We start from the raw sequence: 18,617 nt of genomic DNA on the forward strand, positions 1-18,617 counted from the left end.
GCTCACTTCTAGCCCAGAGCCTCTGCTCTGAGGCAAGAGGATCAGCTTTCTCCAGCACACCCATCGACTTCATGACATCACTGCAGAGAAGGTTCAGTTTCAGCCGTGCATGGCTTGGGGGATTCCAACTTGGCACAAAACACAGCAGTTCAAGAGAAGTAACACGACAGCATAGCTGAATATCCTTGTTTTCCCTTCACCAAACAGGCAGGCAGGAACATTTTCACACCTATGCAACAGCACAGACTTCTCCTGCCAGACGATTCCTGTTGGTTTAACCTCTCGGAAAAAAAATTACAAGTTTCTTGTTTTGTTTAGCACTTAAAGGCGATGTTAGTGCACATGTGCGAAGAAGCCCTCTGCCACATTCTTACAGGTTGGCACCGGTTTCTCAGACCCAAAACACACAGATGTGAAATATTTCAGAATATATTGACAGAGTGTGTGATTAACAGGAAAGGTGTGTTCAATTGGCAGTGTCAGTATAAACTCATTCCTTGTATTTCCCAGAGGGCTCCAGTCAATGATCTCTTTTACTGTTGCCTGCCAGTCTGAGGCAACAGATGTTCAGGTGTGACACAACACTCACCCCCTTGAGAAAACAACATAACTGTCCTTTTATCAAAGAAAATAGCTTGTTATCAAGAGCATTTAATCATTGAAAAGAATACTGAACATATGGAAGGGCAAAAAAATGAAAGAAAAAGACTGAACAAGCTTTCCCTCCTTGAACTACAATTAGGTATTTGATGTAGCTGTTTGATGATATCTGCACATTCTGCAGAAACTCAGCACATGTTTTTTGTTAAAGAAGAATAATGGTACAGTGTGCTCGAAAAAAAACTTCTTGAAAGCCATCCAACAGACTGAAATGTAGACACTGTAGCATTGTTGTCGTAAAAAGACAGAATTTATCAGAAGGAATGAACAAAAACAGGCATGTCTGGATGTGCAACAGTAAGTAAAGCAGGTACACTGGCAGATAAGGAAAAGTATTTACTTTCTTTAAATACAAATATATAATTTCATGTTTTTACAAATACTATTTACAATTCCATTAAATTGTACATGAAATGTGTACAGACAAGGGGAAAAAAATTCTTCCACAGCTCATTTCCTCCCTCTCTGTGGTCTTGGCTGCTGGATCATCACTCCCCTGCAGTTTATGGTGGCTTTAAGAAAAGAGCCAGAGAGGATGAGGAGAGCATTTCAGCACATGGCATCCGTAGCCATGATTGTTATTTGTTCAGACAGTCAGGTTCAGTCCGTGTTTATCCAGCTTGTCTTTTTGTCAAAACCTAACCCTCAGTCTGGCATGCATAAGTGACTATGAAGCTGAGGCAAACGCAAATAAACCTATAGCTACTCACTGTGCAACTTACCTATCACACGAGGAACAGGTAATAGAACACAAATTAGTCCCAGCAACATTTAGATTGCCAATTTATTCTACACTGTGGTCTCCCCATGTTTGCCGTTTGTCAGCCTCGTGTAGAACTTGTGCCAGGAGTGCAGAGTCTTTCCAGACCAGATCCAGAAACCAGAGGTGATGCCCACTATCAGCGTCATCAGGTACTTGATCATGTAGACGGTAAAGTCAGGGGTCATGTGTGGTGTTTGATGCCTTCCCTGCAGAGGGCAACGGATGGCCAGGCTCCTGCAGTTATGGATGACCCAGCTCCGCTCCCAGTGCGGGCGGAAGGCCTGCTCGTAGAAGAAGCAGGCGATAACAATAGTGGCGGGGACGGTGTAGAGCACGCTGAACACCCCAATCCGCACCATCAGTCGCTCCAGCTTCTCCGTCTTGGTGCCGTCGTGTTTCATGATGGTGCGGATTCTGAACAGTGACACAAAGCCGGCCAGCAAGAAAGAGGTGCCGATGAAGAGGTAAATAAAGAGGGGGGCCAGCACGAAGCCCCGCAGAGGGTCCAGGTTGCTGAGACTCACAAAGCAAACACCACTGAGCACGTCGCCTTCAATCTGCCCGATGGCCAGGATGCTGATGGTCTTCACAGCTGGAACCGCCCAGGCCGCCAGGTGGAAATACTGAGAGTTTGCCTCGATGGCCTCATGACCCCACTTCATACCTGCTGCCAGGAACCAGGTGAGGGACAGGATGACCCACCAGATGGAGCTGGCCATGCTGAAGAAGTAGAGCATCATGAAGAGGATGGTGCAGCCTTCCTTTTTGGTGCCTTGGACGATGGTCTTGTAGCCATCAGGGTTGAAGCTGTCATTGCACACCACCTTATCCCCGAGGAAGTAGCCAGCTATGTAGGCTATGGAGACCATAGTGTAGCAGCCAGACAAGAAGATGATGGGTCGCTCTGGGTATCTGAAACGTTGCATGTCAACTAAATAAGTGGTTACTGTGAATAAAGTAGATGCACAACAAAGCACAGACCAAACTAGAATCCATATGCGGGAGAAATGAATCTCTTTATCACTGAAAAACATCTTCCCACCGCTCCTTGATGACTCGCAGGGAGCTGCACAATCCTTCTCCTCCAAAAATTTATAATTTAAATATGGTGGGACTTTCAGAGAAGGCGGGCAGCGGAAGGGCTTCTCATGTGAGGGGACTATGGAGGGGTCCTGGGTGCCCGTAACAGTCGTGGTGGGGACGGTGGATGTGGAGGAGTCGTTCTGGCCCACGCAGATCTGTCCGTCTCCCAGGACAGGGAAGTTCTCGCAGCGCAGTCGGTCCGGCCACTGAAAGCCAAACTTGTTCATGAGAGCCTCGCATCCTTGCTTGGCCCTCTCACAGATCGACCTGCACGGAGGAATGGCCTTCTCTAAAACTGTGCACACGGGCGCATACATGGAGCACAGGAAGAATTTCAACTCCGGGGAGCACTGTACCTTCACCAAGGGGTAAAACTGGTGCACCTCCAGCCCTGCGTCCTCCTGGTTGTAGTGGCCCACTAAGTTGGGCATGATGGTTTGGTTGTAGGCGATGTCCGTGCACAAAGGTATCGAAATCGGCTGACAAAATCCGTGCTCCGGGACCACTATCCCGTTGTCCCCGTGGTACTGAGCTGATATCAGCAGAGGCAGAAGCAGGACCGCAACACACCAAGTCTTGCAAAAAGTCATCTCTCCAAGTTTGAGGCCGATTAAACTTGTAAATTTATTTATCGCGTATCGTCAGCTCTGCAAACACTTCTTCGGCGACAGTATCTATTTATTTATTTATTTTTAAACTATTAAAGCAAAAAAAGTTTAATAGCAAAGACCTAAACTCTCCTCTCTCTGTGCTTAGTCTCTACTTGAACACTGCTGGCTGACTTTTTTCTTTTCCACAACTCCGATTTCCCCTCCACTGTCAAGGCAGCCACAGTAACAAACAAACTGCAAACTGTCTTTCAAAGTAAAAGCACAATATAGGCATTTTTATTCCAAGACAAAATGAGATTAGCCTTGTATGTGTAAAACAATTGTTTTCATTGCATATAGTTTTCTGATGTACAAAATATTCATAATTCACATATTTTTAATGTGTTGATTTTGCACCAAGTGAAGTATGACAGTTTTTCAGTGAGCTGGCACAATAGCACAAATATTGAACGTAACAAAAGGCAAATGTTTTTTTTTCCCTACAAGAGTGTGCCTTGTAGTGAGGTTTAACACTAAAGCTTTTTTTTTTTTTTTTTTAAAGAAAATGTAAGTTATTTTAATGTCTAATAACAATAACAGCAAAGCAATAACACTAATGCTTCTATATTATATCGAACACATTCACCCATCCGGTTCATATTTTCTTAATAATATCACCACACCACAGTCACATTAATTTGAAACTGACAAATAAAACACATAAAATGCAAATTGTGCTCTGTGGCGGTTTATGCATGCTTTTATTCTGAAGGTACCGTATCTAGTGTACTGATCGTACTTTACTAATATTGTCAAACTTGACTCCACAGCTGGATTTGCGTCGCCCAACCAGACTTTCTAGTTCTCCTTCATCTCCATGGGAGGAGGGGGAGGAGGAGGAGGAGGAGGAGGAGGTACATTTTCCCACCTAGTGGTGCACTTCAGCGTCCACGTCATGTTCTCATTCCATCTTAAAGTTTGTCAATCGGTCAATCTGCAAGTTTTACTGCTGCATTAAATGTGAAATATTCGGAATACTTAACTGAACTCTATCTGCTTGAAATAAGACGAAGTGAGTAAACAGCTCACAGCTGCAAATTAGAAATTGAAATTCTGTGTTTTAGGACTGAATCATTCTAAATGCAAACATGAATCCTTAAACTCTACACATCCTCAGACTTTTCTAAAGAAGAACACATAAATGACTACTTAGATGTAAAAGTTTAAACAGTTCAGGTATTTAACATTTCTGCATTTGCTGCACATATGTTGTCATGAAAATGCATCTTATACATCAGAGATAATGCATTTATTGTATTGCAATAGTCTATATCTGAGTCCTACCAGAATTCTTTTTGTTCTGCCAATAAACAGTGTTGTATTACTGTGATTTTCAACAGGAACATTTGGATTTTAGATAAGATTTCATAGTTTTTTTATGGACATTTAAAACAAATTGGTATATCCTTCCTGCACATGTTAAATAAGTAAGTAAGTAAGGAAGTAAATAAATAAATAAATAAATAAATACCCTTAATAAAAACAAGTAAAGGACTAAATTACAGAAAGAATCACTGGTAACATCGAATGAGATCAGCCTTGTATTGCCTATGCCATGGTTGTTTATAATTAAAAAAGATAATCTGATTTAATTCAAAAGAGATACACTAGTAGTACAGTAGTAGTAGTAGTTGTAGTAGTAGTAATATTAATGGTCTTTTTTTTTTACACTTGAATAAATAGTGCTGAAATAAGTGAATGATTTCTGACTTATCTAATGTAAAAACTACTGTAAATACTAAAAACATATGTTGTACAAGATGGTATTATATGAAAACTAGAATGTAATACTTGTACTACTAATAATGATCAAATGCCCCGTTTATCTCTCTAGCTGAATTAGCTCAAATAATTCTAATTGCTATAAGACTAAAAAAAATAAAAAACTTAAAAAAAAAAAGGAGAGGGATAAAAAGAAAAAAAGGGAGCTAAAAATAAGTATGGTGAACTAGATGGCATTGTATGCAAAACAGAACGTGTAACAACAACAATAATGATAATAATGGTCAGAAATACTCTTATTGCTTTTATCAATAAATCATTTAACAGAGCTTAATTAAACTGAAAAAAAGATAAATAAAATGTTTAAAAAAATGCATTGTAATATGTTATACAAAACGCCATTATATTAAAAATCTAACAACAACAACAACAACAACAACAATAATAATAACAATAATAATAATAATAATAATAACAATAATAATAATAATAATAGTCAGACTTGTTCTGACTGATAAACTGAATTAAATAAGCTAAAATAAACCAAACTGCTACAATGTCAAACAAACAAGCAAACAAACAAACAAACAAACACCCGTAAAAAAAAATCCTTAAAATAACTACTGCAAAAAGTGTTGTGAACAAAGCAGAATGGCAAACAAGATGCCGTTATAAAAATAATAATAAAAAAAACAACAATAATGTCTAAATTTCCTCTTGGACAGGGATCTAGAATAGGGGGACAGCACTGGATGAGCTGCAGGTAAAGCGACAGGACCACCTGCTCTGGCTCACTGCGGCCTGAACCATGGGGGAGGGTGACACCAGATGTTGCTATGCAGCTGGATCTCTGTCTTTATGCTAATTGGACTAAAAATAGAATCGCTCCGGCTCAGCCAATTAGCGTTCAGGTCGCGAGGGCAACACCCAGGGTGGAATTGAGGGGGGCTCGAGAGCACTTGAGGACAAACCGGCGACTGTCAAGAAAACTGTCAAACTCCAAAAGTTCCCGTTTCTTAAACCGATTCGGTAAGTTGTCTCCGGGTTTGACGGGTAAATTTAACTCACATTCAATTTTACCTTCTTTTTAAAGGAAAAATTAGTTAACTTTGCCAACAGGACAAAAGTTTAAACGTGGGAAAACTACAGTCCGAATTAGCCAAAGCAGCATCAAAGTTAGCTTAATACACTTCTCGGCTAGTTAGATCCGGTAGATAAGCCAGTTGGTTGCTTTCCTTGAAACAGTAGCTAGCTTATCATTTCCACCGTTTATGCATCTCCTTAGTTTGTCATATTTACTATATTGGGCTATATTAAATATTTACAGTGAGTACTTAGTTTTTTTTTTTTTTTTTTTTTGCCAGACCATGGTTTCCTAAGGAATCATCAGGGAGTTAAAGATGGCGTCTGACCGGCATCACAGCACACTTTCAAATTCACTTTTTCACACATACCAGCGTCAGGTAAGAAACAATTATGGCTATGCCGCTTTTTTAAGTAAAGTGGCATATTTGCAAAATTTTACTGATCATCAGACATACCAATTTCTTTCTATCTATCTATCTATCTATCTATCTATCTATCTATCTATCTATCTATCTATCTATCTATCTATCTGTCTATCATTTCAAGGCCGAACTGTGGGTGATGTTCTGAATATTTTATGGCATGTGAAATGCCAAACATTAGTGAAAAATCAAGTCCGACCAACCGTGACAATATTTAGTCAAAAGAATTACTAACAGCAAAACCTTCCATTTGAATTGATAGCAACTGTTTTTTTTTATTGGTTAATTAACATATAATTTGTTTTAACATTCTGTTAGAGTGGTTCTCCTCATTTTACAGCTTCTGTGACACCTATGACAATTTTTCCAACAATTGTTGCACTTTTTGCATCACTCTGCCTTGTGTGAGGAAACAAAATACACTTGTATTGTCTATCAGGTGAGCTTCACATTGATTAAGCTTTTTTCTTTCAGGCAGGTGTCAGTGTGGGTGGTGGAAACAGTAACAGCATGGCATTGCCTTTTGTTTCCATACCTGATGCCTCATGGCAGGAACAGGATACCCCATCCTATACTGTCTGGTCTTGCAATGCTCAGGATGACCTCTACAAGCTTACTAGTTGCTCCCAGAGCGGCATCAAAAGCAGGTATTATTATTATTATTATTAACTGTGTTCAGAAGCATTCAACCAAAATGTAGTTCATTTGTGCAATCACACTGCTGTTACGTGCAGTCATTGGTTTGGGATTTTATTCTGTTCTTTAGACGTAATTAGACATACTGGGTGTAATTCTTATCATGACAATATGAGTAAAGTTGTGAAAGAAAAAAAACAAACATGCTTTTTTGCTTTTAGAAAACCTGATATTGCTGGTTGCGATGGGGAGACTGATCTGCAAGATCTAGTGTCAAATATTTTGGATGAAGCAGATTCACAGGACAGCTACCTCTGCCAAGGGTATGTCAAGGTTTGAGTGTTTTACATTATAGATTTTGGTATATATTACAGTATGTATAGTATGATTTCCGTCACAGTTGAACCACCTGAAATATTTGTTATTTGTTTGTTTTATGTTAGTCTTTTGAAAATGAAGATGTTGTATTAGTTTTATGATCTCTGGCATTAAAGAAAGTCCTCAATTGTTATTTTAGGAGCATACCCAACCCCATCTGGTCCCCTAAGACATTGACAGAAGAACTGCTGCAGTATTTTCAATCAGATGCTAGCACACAGCATAACCCTTCTTTTCCTCCAAACCAACTATCCCATGAGACTTTCGGTAAAACACAGCAACTGTCAGTGAATCAAGATGTTAAGGAGTTGAGTCAACAATCCAGTGGCTTTGCTAACAATCAAACATGGCTTTTTAATTTGCCTAACGGAGACAGCTACTGCCGACCTGCCCAGAAGCTGCCCTCAGTCGCACCAATGCCCAATGCAGGAAGCACCTACCCATCACAGACACAACCAGTCAGCATGTCAGCTTATAATGACAGAGGCATTGGACAGCCTATGAATAATTTTCTCAACCTCAGTGACATTTTTAGACCTCAAAGTGCAACGAGCAGCAGCTGTTTTGATCCTTTCCATGAAGATAACTTGATTCAGAACAGTGTAAAGTCCATTTATAGTGAGCAGTATGTGCCAGAAGACATAAACCAGCTAGTCAGCAGTTTTCAGTCAGTCATGGCTGATAGCGTATATCATGGAGACTTTCCAAACACACACAAGCTGGCATTGGGCATGCACCATGAAGATAGCATGGCTGAAGAATGGGAAATCACCAGCCCTGCAATGTCAACACAAAGTACTCCCGCAATGCAGATCCCAAAACAGCTGGTGGGAGAATTTGGGACAAGACAGAGGGAAAGAACTGAAGGAGTGAGGAAACAAACATTTAAATGTGATGCGTTTCAAGATCGATGTGATTTCACCCCTCAAAACACAGAGTGCTTCCAGCAATCAAAGCCCTTCTCTGCACCTTTAAACATCCCAAACCAATACCAAAACAAAATGACAGTGCACAGAGAGAACATTAATGTAAGTATGAACCAATATTCAAACCATCATATCCAGCTGAGCCAGATACAGAACAAGATCAAGCCACAGATACAGAAAGAAAAAAAGAGGATGCACATGTCTGGAGTACTGGGAGAAGACTTTTCTAGGAGGCCCCAAACCAACGCTCACATGAGAGAGGGAGATAAACAACACCTCTCACAAAGCCCACACTTTGACTTCCAGAGCAGCCAGCAGTCTCAGAGCAGCATATTCAGTGGAGGGAATGTACAGCAGGTGATGCCTTTCATGTATCCTGGAAATGACCTCAGGAGGCAGCCCAGCATGTCCATCAACTCTAACTTCAGCTCTAGATCCACATTACCCTATGGTAGTGGTGTTCCTGGTGCTAATGTGGGTGATATGATATCAGCCAATGATTCTCAAGCTTTCAACTCTTACGTCGGTGACATAAGGACCCACAGAGCAGAGAGCACTTGTCATGTCCCGGCCTCTGCCATGACGACTTCAGTGCTGATGAATCAGGGAGGACCTGTGATCCAGCCTTGCTTCTACCTGTGCGAGTGTTACGAGCAATGGAGGTTTCTGGAGAAGGAGAGAAAGAAGGTATGCGATTAAAATCTGAATTTGTGTCAGGTAAAAATATGTCTGGGGATCATAATCAGGAATGGTATAACAGCCACTTTTTGTGGTTTCAATGGAAGAGTACAGGTGATATTGAGTTTACTTTATTCCTATTTAGTTATTAATGAAAAACATGGTACTAAGTATTTTTGTAATTTGGAGCTATTGAACTGCCAAACGTATCTACAGAGGTCCAGCTTTAATTCTAATATTGTTAATTAGGCCCGTGTGCACTGTACAGTTTTACTATACTGGGAGGAAAGATTTTCCAGTTTGGGCCGAGGTTCTGACAAATATTCAACTCCACCTTAAGATGAGGGCAAAAGTATTTTCAGTTCCTCATGGAGACACTATTTTGCTATTTAGTCAGCTGTTTTGTACCAATGTTTAAAAGTGGTTTGGTCAATGTTTTTGTCTTTTAATGTTTGTCTTTTTTACACACAACGACACACTCAAGGATAATCGACGTCTATGTGTCCTAGCAGTCAAAACACATGAAAGAGAAGATATTATCTTTCATTATTTTTGTTATTTATTCCATGCAAGATATATTTTTAGCTCATTTTTATTAAGATGAGCTCTGCAAACAATACATTCTGTGTTTTTGCAATTGTGTTGGCTATGGAGTTGGCCTGAATTTAGAAACTATTTAATATCAGGATGTCATGTTCTTATGTTTTGCTTTGTTTTTTTTTTTTTAGATAGAGGCCACCCTTAAAACAGTTTTTAGGAAAGGGCCTGCAGGAGTGACCAACATGAACCTACCCAAAACTCCACCATACCCCACAACAATTGACCACCTGATTGTTAATCAGACACGACAATACACAAAGGTGAGACCCCTGAATTGATTGCATTCACACTGCCACCCACTGGCGAATTTTGTCACAGCAGCATTGTTGTGTCCTGCAGGGTTTACAGAATTATTTGGCAAATATTTGAGTTCAGTTCAGTTGCGAAACAGCTACTCCTCCCAAAATTTCTTAGCTGATTTCCTTAGTTTAGTGGATTATTTAGTTTCGTCTTATTTTCATTTATTTCCACAATCATTAAAAAAAAACATACTTGCATACAGAGTACAAGTACAGAGTGCTTACAATGTACAGACCCAGTATAAAAAGTTAATGTTTTAGAATTTCTTGTTGATAAATGAACTATTTCTGTGCATTGTATTTTGTGTAATAGCTGATTAATGAGTGATCATGGTAAGAAAGACCAAATACTGGGTTTGATTGTTTTTGTGTGGACTGGGTGCTCCCGAATTTTTTTTTTACCTGACCCAGTGCTGTGCTTTTGTTTATAAATCTAGTTCTGGTAAAAACTTAAATCCCTTTTTATTAAGATTTTACATATATTTTGATGCTATATCACTTTTGTTTTGTAAAACTGTAAGGCATACATAGATAAACCAAGTAAAGTAAATATTACTATAGTTTTTCTTGAACTCACATACAGAGAATATCCCATTATGAAATCCATCCATCCATTATCTACACACCGCTTAATCCTCACTAGGGTTGCGGGGGGGCTGGAGTCTGTCCTAGCTGACTTAAGGCGAAGGCAGGGGACACCCTGGACAGGTCAACAGTCTATCACAGGGCCACACTTAGAGACAGACAACCAAACACACTCACATTCACACCTACGGACAATTTAGAATCACCAATTAACCTCAACATCTTTTTGGACTGTGTGGGAGGAAGCCGGAGAATCCGGAGAGAACCCACGCTGCACGGGGAGAACATGCAAACTCTGCACAGAAATGCGAACTGGTGACCTTCTTGCTGTGAGGCAACAATGCTAACCACCGATCCACCTTGCAGCCCCCATTATGAAATCCATTTCTAAAACTGAGAAAGGAATATAAACGTAGATTATGTTGGTGTGTTGCAGGTGGAAAGCCTTCTGGAACGGATGGAGTGTCTGTGTAGCACTCCTCTATGCAGCAACATCCACGCAGCACTGAAGAGGCATCATATGGCTATTTGCATCACACAAGCAAGATGCATGGACACTGCAAACATGACCAAACACCAGCGACAGAAACCTCATTTCACAGAGGACAGAGGTAACCCATATTTAATAACTAAACATACTACATTGTCCTCTTTATATGCTGCTGGACCTAACTTGCTTCTGTTTCCTAGGACCCTTGTTGTTGAGCATTTCAGTGAAGGACCTAGCTGCCTCCACTAGGAAACTCCGTACAGCTCTGTGGTGTGCTCTTCAAATGACACTGCCAAAGGCTGGCAAGATGCAGTACCATGTTAACAAGGAGGACACATGTAGTGAGAAATGCTTCTCTCTTTTTGAAATTAGCTCTTTTCAGTTATAATCTACCAAGTTAAAGGTGCCCAGAGTGCCCTATTTATTAGTGTCTCATAGTCAGAAGAGTGACACAAACAAATGTTCTTATCGTATTACTTACCTGCAAGTCAATATGATATTTTATCTGCAACACAGGGGTCACTGCAGAACATGATATGAGTAATTTGAAGCTAAGTAGGAATTGCATGAAATGTAATTTGTCCTGCTGCATCTTAACTTCATTTAATTAGTGTCAGTTCCAAATCAACATGAATCTGATTGTATTTAAAGGCACTATTTATGTGGAAGATTTCAGTGAATTCTTCATCGTTTTACTTATTTACTGGAATGTAATGGAACCTCAGTTTTGAGTATTCCCACGCAATAATTGAATCACCATGGCAGTAGTTTAAAATAAACATACTAAACATTAAATCATTTCCTGAAATGTTCCAGTTAATTTCTGCAGCATCAGCTTTTCTTATGTTTAAACATTCTGTAATTGAAAAAGGTTTCTACCTGCAATTTGGTAGAGTTTGAAATGTACCAACAATACTAAAATATCTAGAAAAGGGGTTCAATATCAGTCGTCAGTCATCAGTGAAATGTAACACAGCTAAGTTAAAAAATAATTCTGTAAGCGCAGTTGTCGTACGACTTGTTCTATTTCAGTCGTTTATAATAAGCATGCTAAATTATATGATTTTTCCTAAAATGTTTCATTTAGTATCTGAAACTTTTCTTTCTTCTGTTGGTAACTGTGAGATCATAAATCGGTTTAATTTATATAAAATGTTGTCAGAATTGTAAACATGCTAAAGCGTTCTAAGTTCAGCATAAAACATTTTAAATGCATTAATCACATTATCAAACATTATCCGTAAAGTGTGAATGCTTGTCAGCAAGGGACCAAAGTGTGTATTCATTATAAAGCTAAGTCAAGAAAAAATTTCTCTGAAAGCCTTTAGCTTCTAGACATCCTGCAGGGGGACTCCTCTGACAGTGCTTCAGGAATATAGGCAAGGTTGTTCTATTCTCTGTCATTTTAATGCTGTTGTTGTGTTTTTTCTTGTTAATTGTTGTCATCTGAAAAAATCTTAATAAAGCAATCCAAATTGCTGAAAAATGCTTTTTTTATTCATTTAAAAAGATGTTGAACCTCATTATAAACATTGAGATGATGGTACATGATATATTCGAGGTATAATTTACCAACTGCTCCTTTCTTCTTAGTCTCCAACAAAATGTATACACAGTAAAACTATAATCTAAAGCATTGAAATGCAAGCAATGAAGTTTGACAGCAGCACCGGCCTTGACGCAGAAGTTGTGCAGAAAAAAAAAAAGAAGGCATTTGCAAGGTGTTGGCACAAAGGACAACAGCAGAAAATGTGGACTGAGCTGCTTCACAAGGATTTCTCCATTTTTACCATGAACAGTCCAATTTGTGTTTCAGGTGTATAATTTTGGGGTAACTTGGTCAACACTTAGCCACAGCACGTGTCACATTTGTTGACCAACAATATGAGACTATCACAGTTGTCTTTAGATTAAGATTTGCAGCTTTATTCCAAGATAACATCGATCTGTATCTGATTAAATCAGAATCAGAAATAAATATAATGAATTTTGTTTCTGCACAACATCCAGTTCATTGATTTTCACACATATTATGAGACACATAATGTAATTAACAAGGAGGATCTGATAAACATGAGTGACAGTGCCGAGGAGGTTTAGCTAAAAAGAGTAGAAGACAATAGTTCTTTTTTTAAACTTTGTCTTGTAAGAAAAACGTTTCACATACAAAGTGTCCTGTCATTTGGTTTTATCTTTTGCGTTCACCTTTCTGTGTACGCTTCTTCTCCTTCTCTTTTCTGTCTTGTTTGGCTAGTTTGTCCTTCTCCCGCTGCATCTTGTCACTTTCCTTCTTCTTCTGAGCATCCTCACGAGCCTGGTCCCGCTTTTGCTTTTGTCTGTTGAGCACCTCCTCCACATTGGTGTTCTTGAACAGAGCTGACACTTTCAGTAAAGGAGAGCTTGATGCAAAATAATCATTACTACGTATGTCCACTGAGAGGGTGTGAATAATTCTAACACTGTATCATGGTTTTACAACTAGAGCATTGCCCATTCATATAGTAGGACTTAGTCACGTGTTTTTTTAAAAGCATGTGTTCACAAATAGCTAGAAAAGGATACATTTTTCATTTCCAGCAAAGGCGTTTCCACTTTGTGGCTCCTCTTCCTCAGCTTCAGTGTGTTAGTCAAGGAAAGAACTGACATCTTAGAAATCACGACTGTACAGGATGACGCAACAACTTTTTTTTGTTGCTTACGTCTTTCAATGACTATGCTCATGGACGCTATCTTTGTATGGTCAAAGAAGTGTGTCGTCTTACTGTTAAAAATCAAGGATATTCCTCTTCGTCTGTTATGTTAGCGTACTGGGCAAGAAGGGCCTCTTTCCGTTTCTTTGACTCCGCAGACACCTCCTTCTGCTTCACCACAATCTGAGCTTGTTTTTCTATCATACTGGCAATGGCCTGGACCTCAGCTACAGAAAAGGAATGGCAGAGCACAGTCAAACTGTAAACAAATAATGACAACATTTAGTACCTTCCGTTGCAATAAAAGTACTTGCTTTTTTGCTGTCACTATGAAGGTATGTTAACAGAAAGAGCAGACAGTATAGCACATCCTTATGGCTATGTACACAGTAAACAATCTCATTCCAAGAATACTGACAAAACAAACTCAGCGTTAATTACTTTCTGGCATAAACCAAACCACAGAAACTTTATGCAATCCCAGGAGCTGTTTTTGTTTCTTTTTTTTTTTATTTTTTCAGGAAATGTTAATCTCTTATGAAGACAAGTCTCTCTGTGCACTCTGTTTCAAACTCAGAACAAGGGAGCTTAAACTGAAAGAGCTAATGCCTCTGTATGTTTAACTAGTATTAAAGACAGACTCTGTAGCAAGCTGTCTTTTCTCTGTTTATTCAAGATTTAAAGGAGCTGATGAGTCTGCTGGCTTGATTGTTTTGACTGCCATATCTATCTATCTATCTATCTATCTATCTATCTAGTATATATAAATGTCTAGTGTTTGGATTGCACTGTTGCAGGATTTTTAAATTTGCATTAACTCACAGGTACAATTTAAGTGTACAGTACTGTATGTTGATGTTCTGCAGGATCAGTAAAATTCCTGCCAACATGGATGGCTTCTTCCTAAAGAGTTACTGAATTATGCAAGCTTTCTTGACGAAAAAAATAAATTAAAAAAACATTTCACTGACATCATCAAAGTAGATGAATCAAAGTTACATAAATACCATCTTCAGCATTTCTTTTGGCTGCTGATCGACTGCAATACTCTGTCCACTCCTTGATGATCTGTTTACAGACATCTTCCATAGTGTCCTCATCCTGCATACAAATGACAACATTACAAAGTAGTGTAAGCAAGTGAAGTACAAGGAACAGCTCAAATTCTGTACTCAGTATGGAATAAATACAGTGGTGTTATGATTCAATTACTTATTTAAATGCCAGGGGGTGACACGTTTGAGCCTGAATAAAGACGCTACAATAATTCATATCAATACTGCGTTATTCACTCCAAGTGTGAATATGGTCAAACAATTACTAACATGCATCTCTACCAAACAGCACGGTGAACTTGACAGTGCTTTTTCTAAGCTGTGTATGCCAAAAAAAAAAAAAAAACGTTCAGGGACTGTAGAGTACTGACTCATATGTTGCTTGGTGCGTGTCGCTACTGATCGAGCCGACAACTATCTACAAATCCCAGATTTTTGAATGGGGTTTGGTGTGGCAGGAGATATAAGCTCATCTCTCTGCCGAGTGTGTGGACTTGAAGAAACCCTGCTGCGTCTAAACAACGATATCGACCTCCACAAATAACAGCTGACATCAGCACTGTCACAAGGTACCACCCGGCAGACAAGACGGACAGCAACAAATGAGAAACCACAGGCGCGGTGGCTGAGCGGAACACGCCGCTTCGGATATTCACCAGAAATGCGGATAAAATTCCTTGAAGCGCATCTTCTTTCTCCTCGTCGCTCTCCTCTTCTTGTAGAATCCCTAAAATGTACGCCCCGTACACCTCACGGTCTACTTCTAACGAGTCTAGCCGATCATTTAGCCAGCTTTCAAACTCCCCGGCGTCTGTCAAGGGCGCAGCCATCTTGGCCCTTTGGGGTCCTTCTTAGCCGCCTGGCTGTCCTTTGTGATTGCCTGTGAAAAAAACAAGCTATAGACACAGGTGTTTCTAAGCCCACTTTTATTTTTTCACACCAACGCCGAAGTAACCACGCTGCCCCAGGTAACTATGGTGTGACATGTTGTAAAAGGCGGATATACAAATTCAACAGCCGATAGGTTGATTATATTAAATATTTGTAGCAGTCAGCTGTTTGCACTAAGTTCGAGGAGTTGTTATGACTGAAAAGTTCCATTTAGCGGTACATTCCACTTTACAGTTTTTCTTAAAGTCTGGCAATACTGAACCATTAATTTCCACAGTCAGTAAATACGCTGGTGTATTTATGCAGTTCACATTTTTTTCTTCTCTTAAACATGGATAAAACTCACTCTAAAATACACGTTTCAAAATTGCTACATCGATTCTCCAAGTCTCTACTTCCATCTTCTCCCTCCTTTTCTTCCTTCGTGATCACCTTTCCCTGAAATCACCGAAAGTGGCCGATTGAATCACCACTATTGATCCTATTGAATCAATAGCGGTCGAATCAAACCAAGTACACTCACTCTGATGAAGCTTACTTGTATTTTACTTGCTACTTTCTACCTCTACTTCTCTGTATTTTGGAGGTACATTTTGTACCACTACAATTATTTAAACTTTTAGTCATTAAATGTAGAGTGTTCATATAAAACATAAATCTTCTCTAGTACATTCTGCTGTAGGTTGAGCCACTGAACAATAGCCTTTATAAAATAAAGTAAAAGTAGCTCCCATTGCAACACTAAATATTGATGTACACATTACTGAATCAATAGCATTCTCTATCGTGAGCACTTTTACTTTAGGTATTTTATTTTGAAGCCACTACTTTTGTATTTTTATTTAAGTAGTACTTTGCTTTGATTACATTTACCTAAGTAAAGCATCTAAATACTTGTTACCCCACTGTCTCTGATGTGTGCCTGTTCTACATCAAGGGTTCCTACTTTGCCCCCCTGTAGAGTAAATCTGAGACACAACATTTCACAAGTTGCACCTAAGCTAAATTACGGCCCGTAGTCTATGAACACAGGTCTTGTCAACTGTCCATTTGAACGATAATTGCTGTGATAACTTTGTCCTGCTGCTAGTCTGGCTTGTTAAATTAAGTTCAGTCGCCAAAATTTCAATCAGTGCTAAATGCCCAGCATTGGCAGTCGTATAAGTGCCCTGGTATACTGCCACAAATACCAACGCTTTTGATTGAAAATTAATGTTTGATTGTCCTCACAGTTTACAGACGTACTTATACACTCACTTGTAGGCTTTGAGCACTAGGTGTGCCAGTACTAGTCAAACTGAAATTCTGATTTCAAAATAATGAGCTATTCTTTTTTAACTCAGTGGGCAGCTGGCAGTCAAACAGCTCCTGGCAGAACACTATCATAACCACAACATACCAAAAATACTGGAAAAACTATTTGTTTCTGTCATCTAAATGAAGAAAAGTCTTCTCTGAGGAGTAATTTGTGTGATTGTAAACCTCTGACAAGGTATTTGCGATTCCTCATTGGCACTGAAGTAATTGAGACATAAGTATTCTTCATTATTATCATGTGTGGTTAGTTGCTTAAAGTTAAATAAGTTTTTAGAATTGATCACTAACCTTTGTGTTGCTGGATTCACTGCCTGTGTAGAAGGAGGCACGGAGGAAACACAGATGTTTTGGGATCACAATTAGCATAAACATTCTGTGACATTCTGTTTTTGGCCACTGGGTGGAAGTAGAAGACAGATTTGTTTACTCCTCTCATATGATAAAGACACAGGATATAGTTGGCTTCAGTTGCACGACAATGGCTCGGACCTTATCTAGTATGTGATTCATTTCAAATTGCTCTATGTGCGTCAAAGTCAGTTTGTTAAAGTACAGTTGTAAGCAACGCTGTGCAGCACAAAAATGCCCTGCCAGATGTTTGTTCATCCTCTTTCATTTGACACTGGGACAATAGACAACACCTCCTAGCTGTTTGAATATATTAAACAATGTTTCCGTGTGAATGGCTTGATCTCGCTTTTAGAAAGCACTTTGTGCAAGGGTTGTTATTACTTACATCCCCTAGTTACACCCTCTAACACATATATATATATGCACACACGCACACTCCCCTTCCCACTGATCCTACATAATAGCTTCACACGTCGCTGGCCTTGCAGTAATGAAGTGTGAAGCTTCTGTGACGCCACAGGGAAGCTACCGCGTGGAACTGTACTCTCTATTTTAGTGCACCACCTTCAATTCCTTATAGACCAGATATATTTACTCAAATATTTAGCTCACTTTGTACTTTCTACAGGCAAAATTCAAGGTAATGTTCACCAAACAGCCCATAACCAGACTGATAAGTTGGTGCATCAGGCTCAGTGCTTCTTCCTTTAGTTCTGTTTTGTGCAAATAGTGTTATGCATAAATCTGAAGCTGGACTAAAATGGACAAAATGTGTTTTTGCAGATTATCAATCAATTTTAACTATGATCTGAGTCTCACATAAAAAAAAGTACCATTTGAGTTTGAGTATGGTGTTGTATACATTCAGCTGAAGTTCGAGTAACTGCACAAAAAGAAATAAAAGAAAAGTAACAGACACTTGGAACAGCTTTTTTTTTTTTTACGTTTGAGATTTTCAAATTCATAATTGAAATTAGGTTCTCTAAAGTTTGCAGTTTTATTGATGTCCTTTGGCACTCACTTGTCTTGAGTTATTGTAGCTAGTACCAAAATGGTGAAGTACATTAATTTCATGTATTCTAACTGCCAAAATAGTTCCCCGTGAACAGAGTGGTGTGCTAGTGAGAGGAAAACTGCCATTAAAACAGGCTGGCGTAGTCATATTTCAAGCTGAGGGGCCCAGGGTCGATGCATAATGCCATTGCCTCTCATACTACTGCGTAGCTTTAGGACGCCTGTCCTATTTATATTGAGGGGCTGTGGATTGATGCGAAATGACGAGGGCCGCGAGGCTGCTGAGTGGGTGGGCATCCACATGCTCTGCTCCACAGGCAA

At 39.3% G+C, this 18,617-nt stretch overlaps 3 protein-coding genes across 3 annotated transcripts; 1 reads left to right on the forward strand and 2 right to left on the reverse strand.

The window, feature by feature from the left end:
* Positions 1-635: 635 nt before the first annotated feature.
* Positions 636-3,157, reverse strand: LOC103368154 (frizzled-2). Its single transcript, XM_008296421.1, has one exon. The coding sequence runs from the start codon at positions 3,094-3,096 to the stop codon at positions 1,450-1,452; it is 1,647 nt and encodes a 548-aa protein (XP_008294643.1). The 5' UTR covers positions 3,097-3,157; the 3' UTR covers positions 636-1,449.
* A 3,121-nt stretch (positions 3,158-6,278) lies between these two features.
* LOC103368158 (uncharacterized) lies at positions 6,279-12,802 on the forward strand. The gene is made up of 8 exons (XM_008296424.1): positions 6,279-6,341; positions 6,861-7,033; positions 7,244-7,345; positions 7,540-9,013; positions 9,733-9,864; positions 10,925-11,099; positions 11,179-11,319; positions 12,795-12,802. The coding sequence occupies exons 1-8, from the start codon at positions 6,279-6,281 to the stop codon at positions 12,800-12,802; spliced, it is 2,268 nt and encodes a 755-aa protein (XP_008294646.1).
* Positions 12,454-15,570, reverse strand: LOC103368155 (coiled-coil domain-containing protein 43-like). Its single transcript, XM_008296422.1, has 5 exons — positions 15,380-15,570; positions 14,676-14,769; positions 13,760-13,895; positions 13,541-13,596; positions 12,454-13,354 (listed from the first exon to the last, which is right to left on the reverse strand). Exons 1-5 carry the CDS (start codon positions 15,551-15,553, stop codon positions 13,167-13,169), a joined length of 648 nt encoding a protein of 215 aa, XP_008294644.1. The 5' UTR covers positions 15,554-15,570; the 3' UTR covers positions 12,454-13,166.
* Between the last annotated feature and the right edge of the window lie 3,047 nt (positions 15,571-18,617).

The sequence above is a fragment of the Stegastes partitus genome, unplaced genomic scaffold (assembly GCF_000690725.1).
Source record: "Stegastes partitus isolate 25-593 unplaced genomic scaffold, Stegastes_partitus-1.0.2 Scaffold1126, whole genome shotgun sequence".
Taxonomy (NCBI): Eukaryota; Metazoa; Chordata; class Actinopteri; family Pomacentridae; genus Stegastes; species Stegastes partitus.

Excerpts from the sequence above, each read along its gene's own strand:
- LOC103368154 (XM_008296421.1), bottom strand. The coding sequence starts at position 3,096 with ATGACTTTTTGCAAGACTTGGTGTGTTGCGGTCCTGCTTCTGCCTCTG.
- LOC103368158 (XM_008296424.1), top strand. The coding sequence starts at position 6,279 with ATGGCGTCTGACCGGCATCACAGCACACTTTCAAATTCACTTTTTCAC. Across the intron at positions 7,034-7,243 it reads CAGAGCGGCATCAAAAGCAG|AAAACCTGATATTGCTGGTT; the intron begins GTATTATTATTA and ends TTTTGCTTTTAG. Across the intron at positions 9,014-9,732 it reads TGGAGAAGGAGAGAAAGAAG|ATAGAGGCCACCCTTAAAAC; the intron begins GTATGCGATTAA and ends TTTTTTTTTTAG.
- LOC103368155 (XM_008296422.1), bottom strand. The coding sequence starts at position 15,553 with ATGGCTGCGCCCTTGACAGACGCCGGGGAGTTTGAAAGCTGGCTAAAT. Across the intron at positions 14,770-15,379 it reads GAATTTTATCCGCATTTCTG|GATGAGGACACTATGGAAGA; the intron begins GTGAATATCCGA and ends ATTTGTATGCAG. Across the intron at positions 13,355-13,540 it reads CTTTGCTGGAAATGAAAAAT|CTCTGTTCAAGAACACCAAT; the intron begins GTATCCTTTTCT and ends TGAAAGTGTCAG.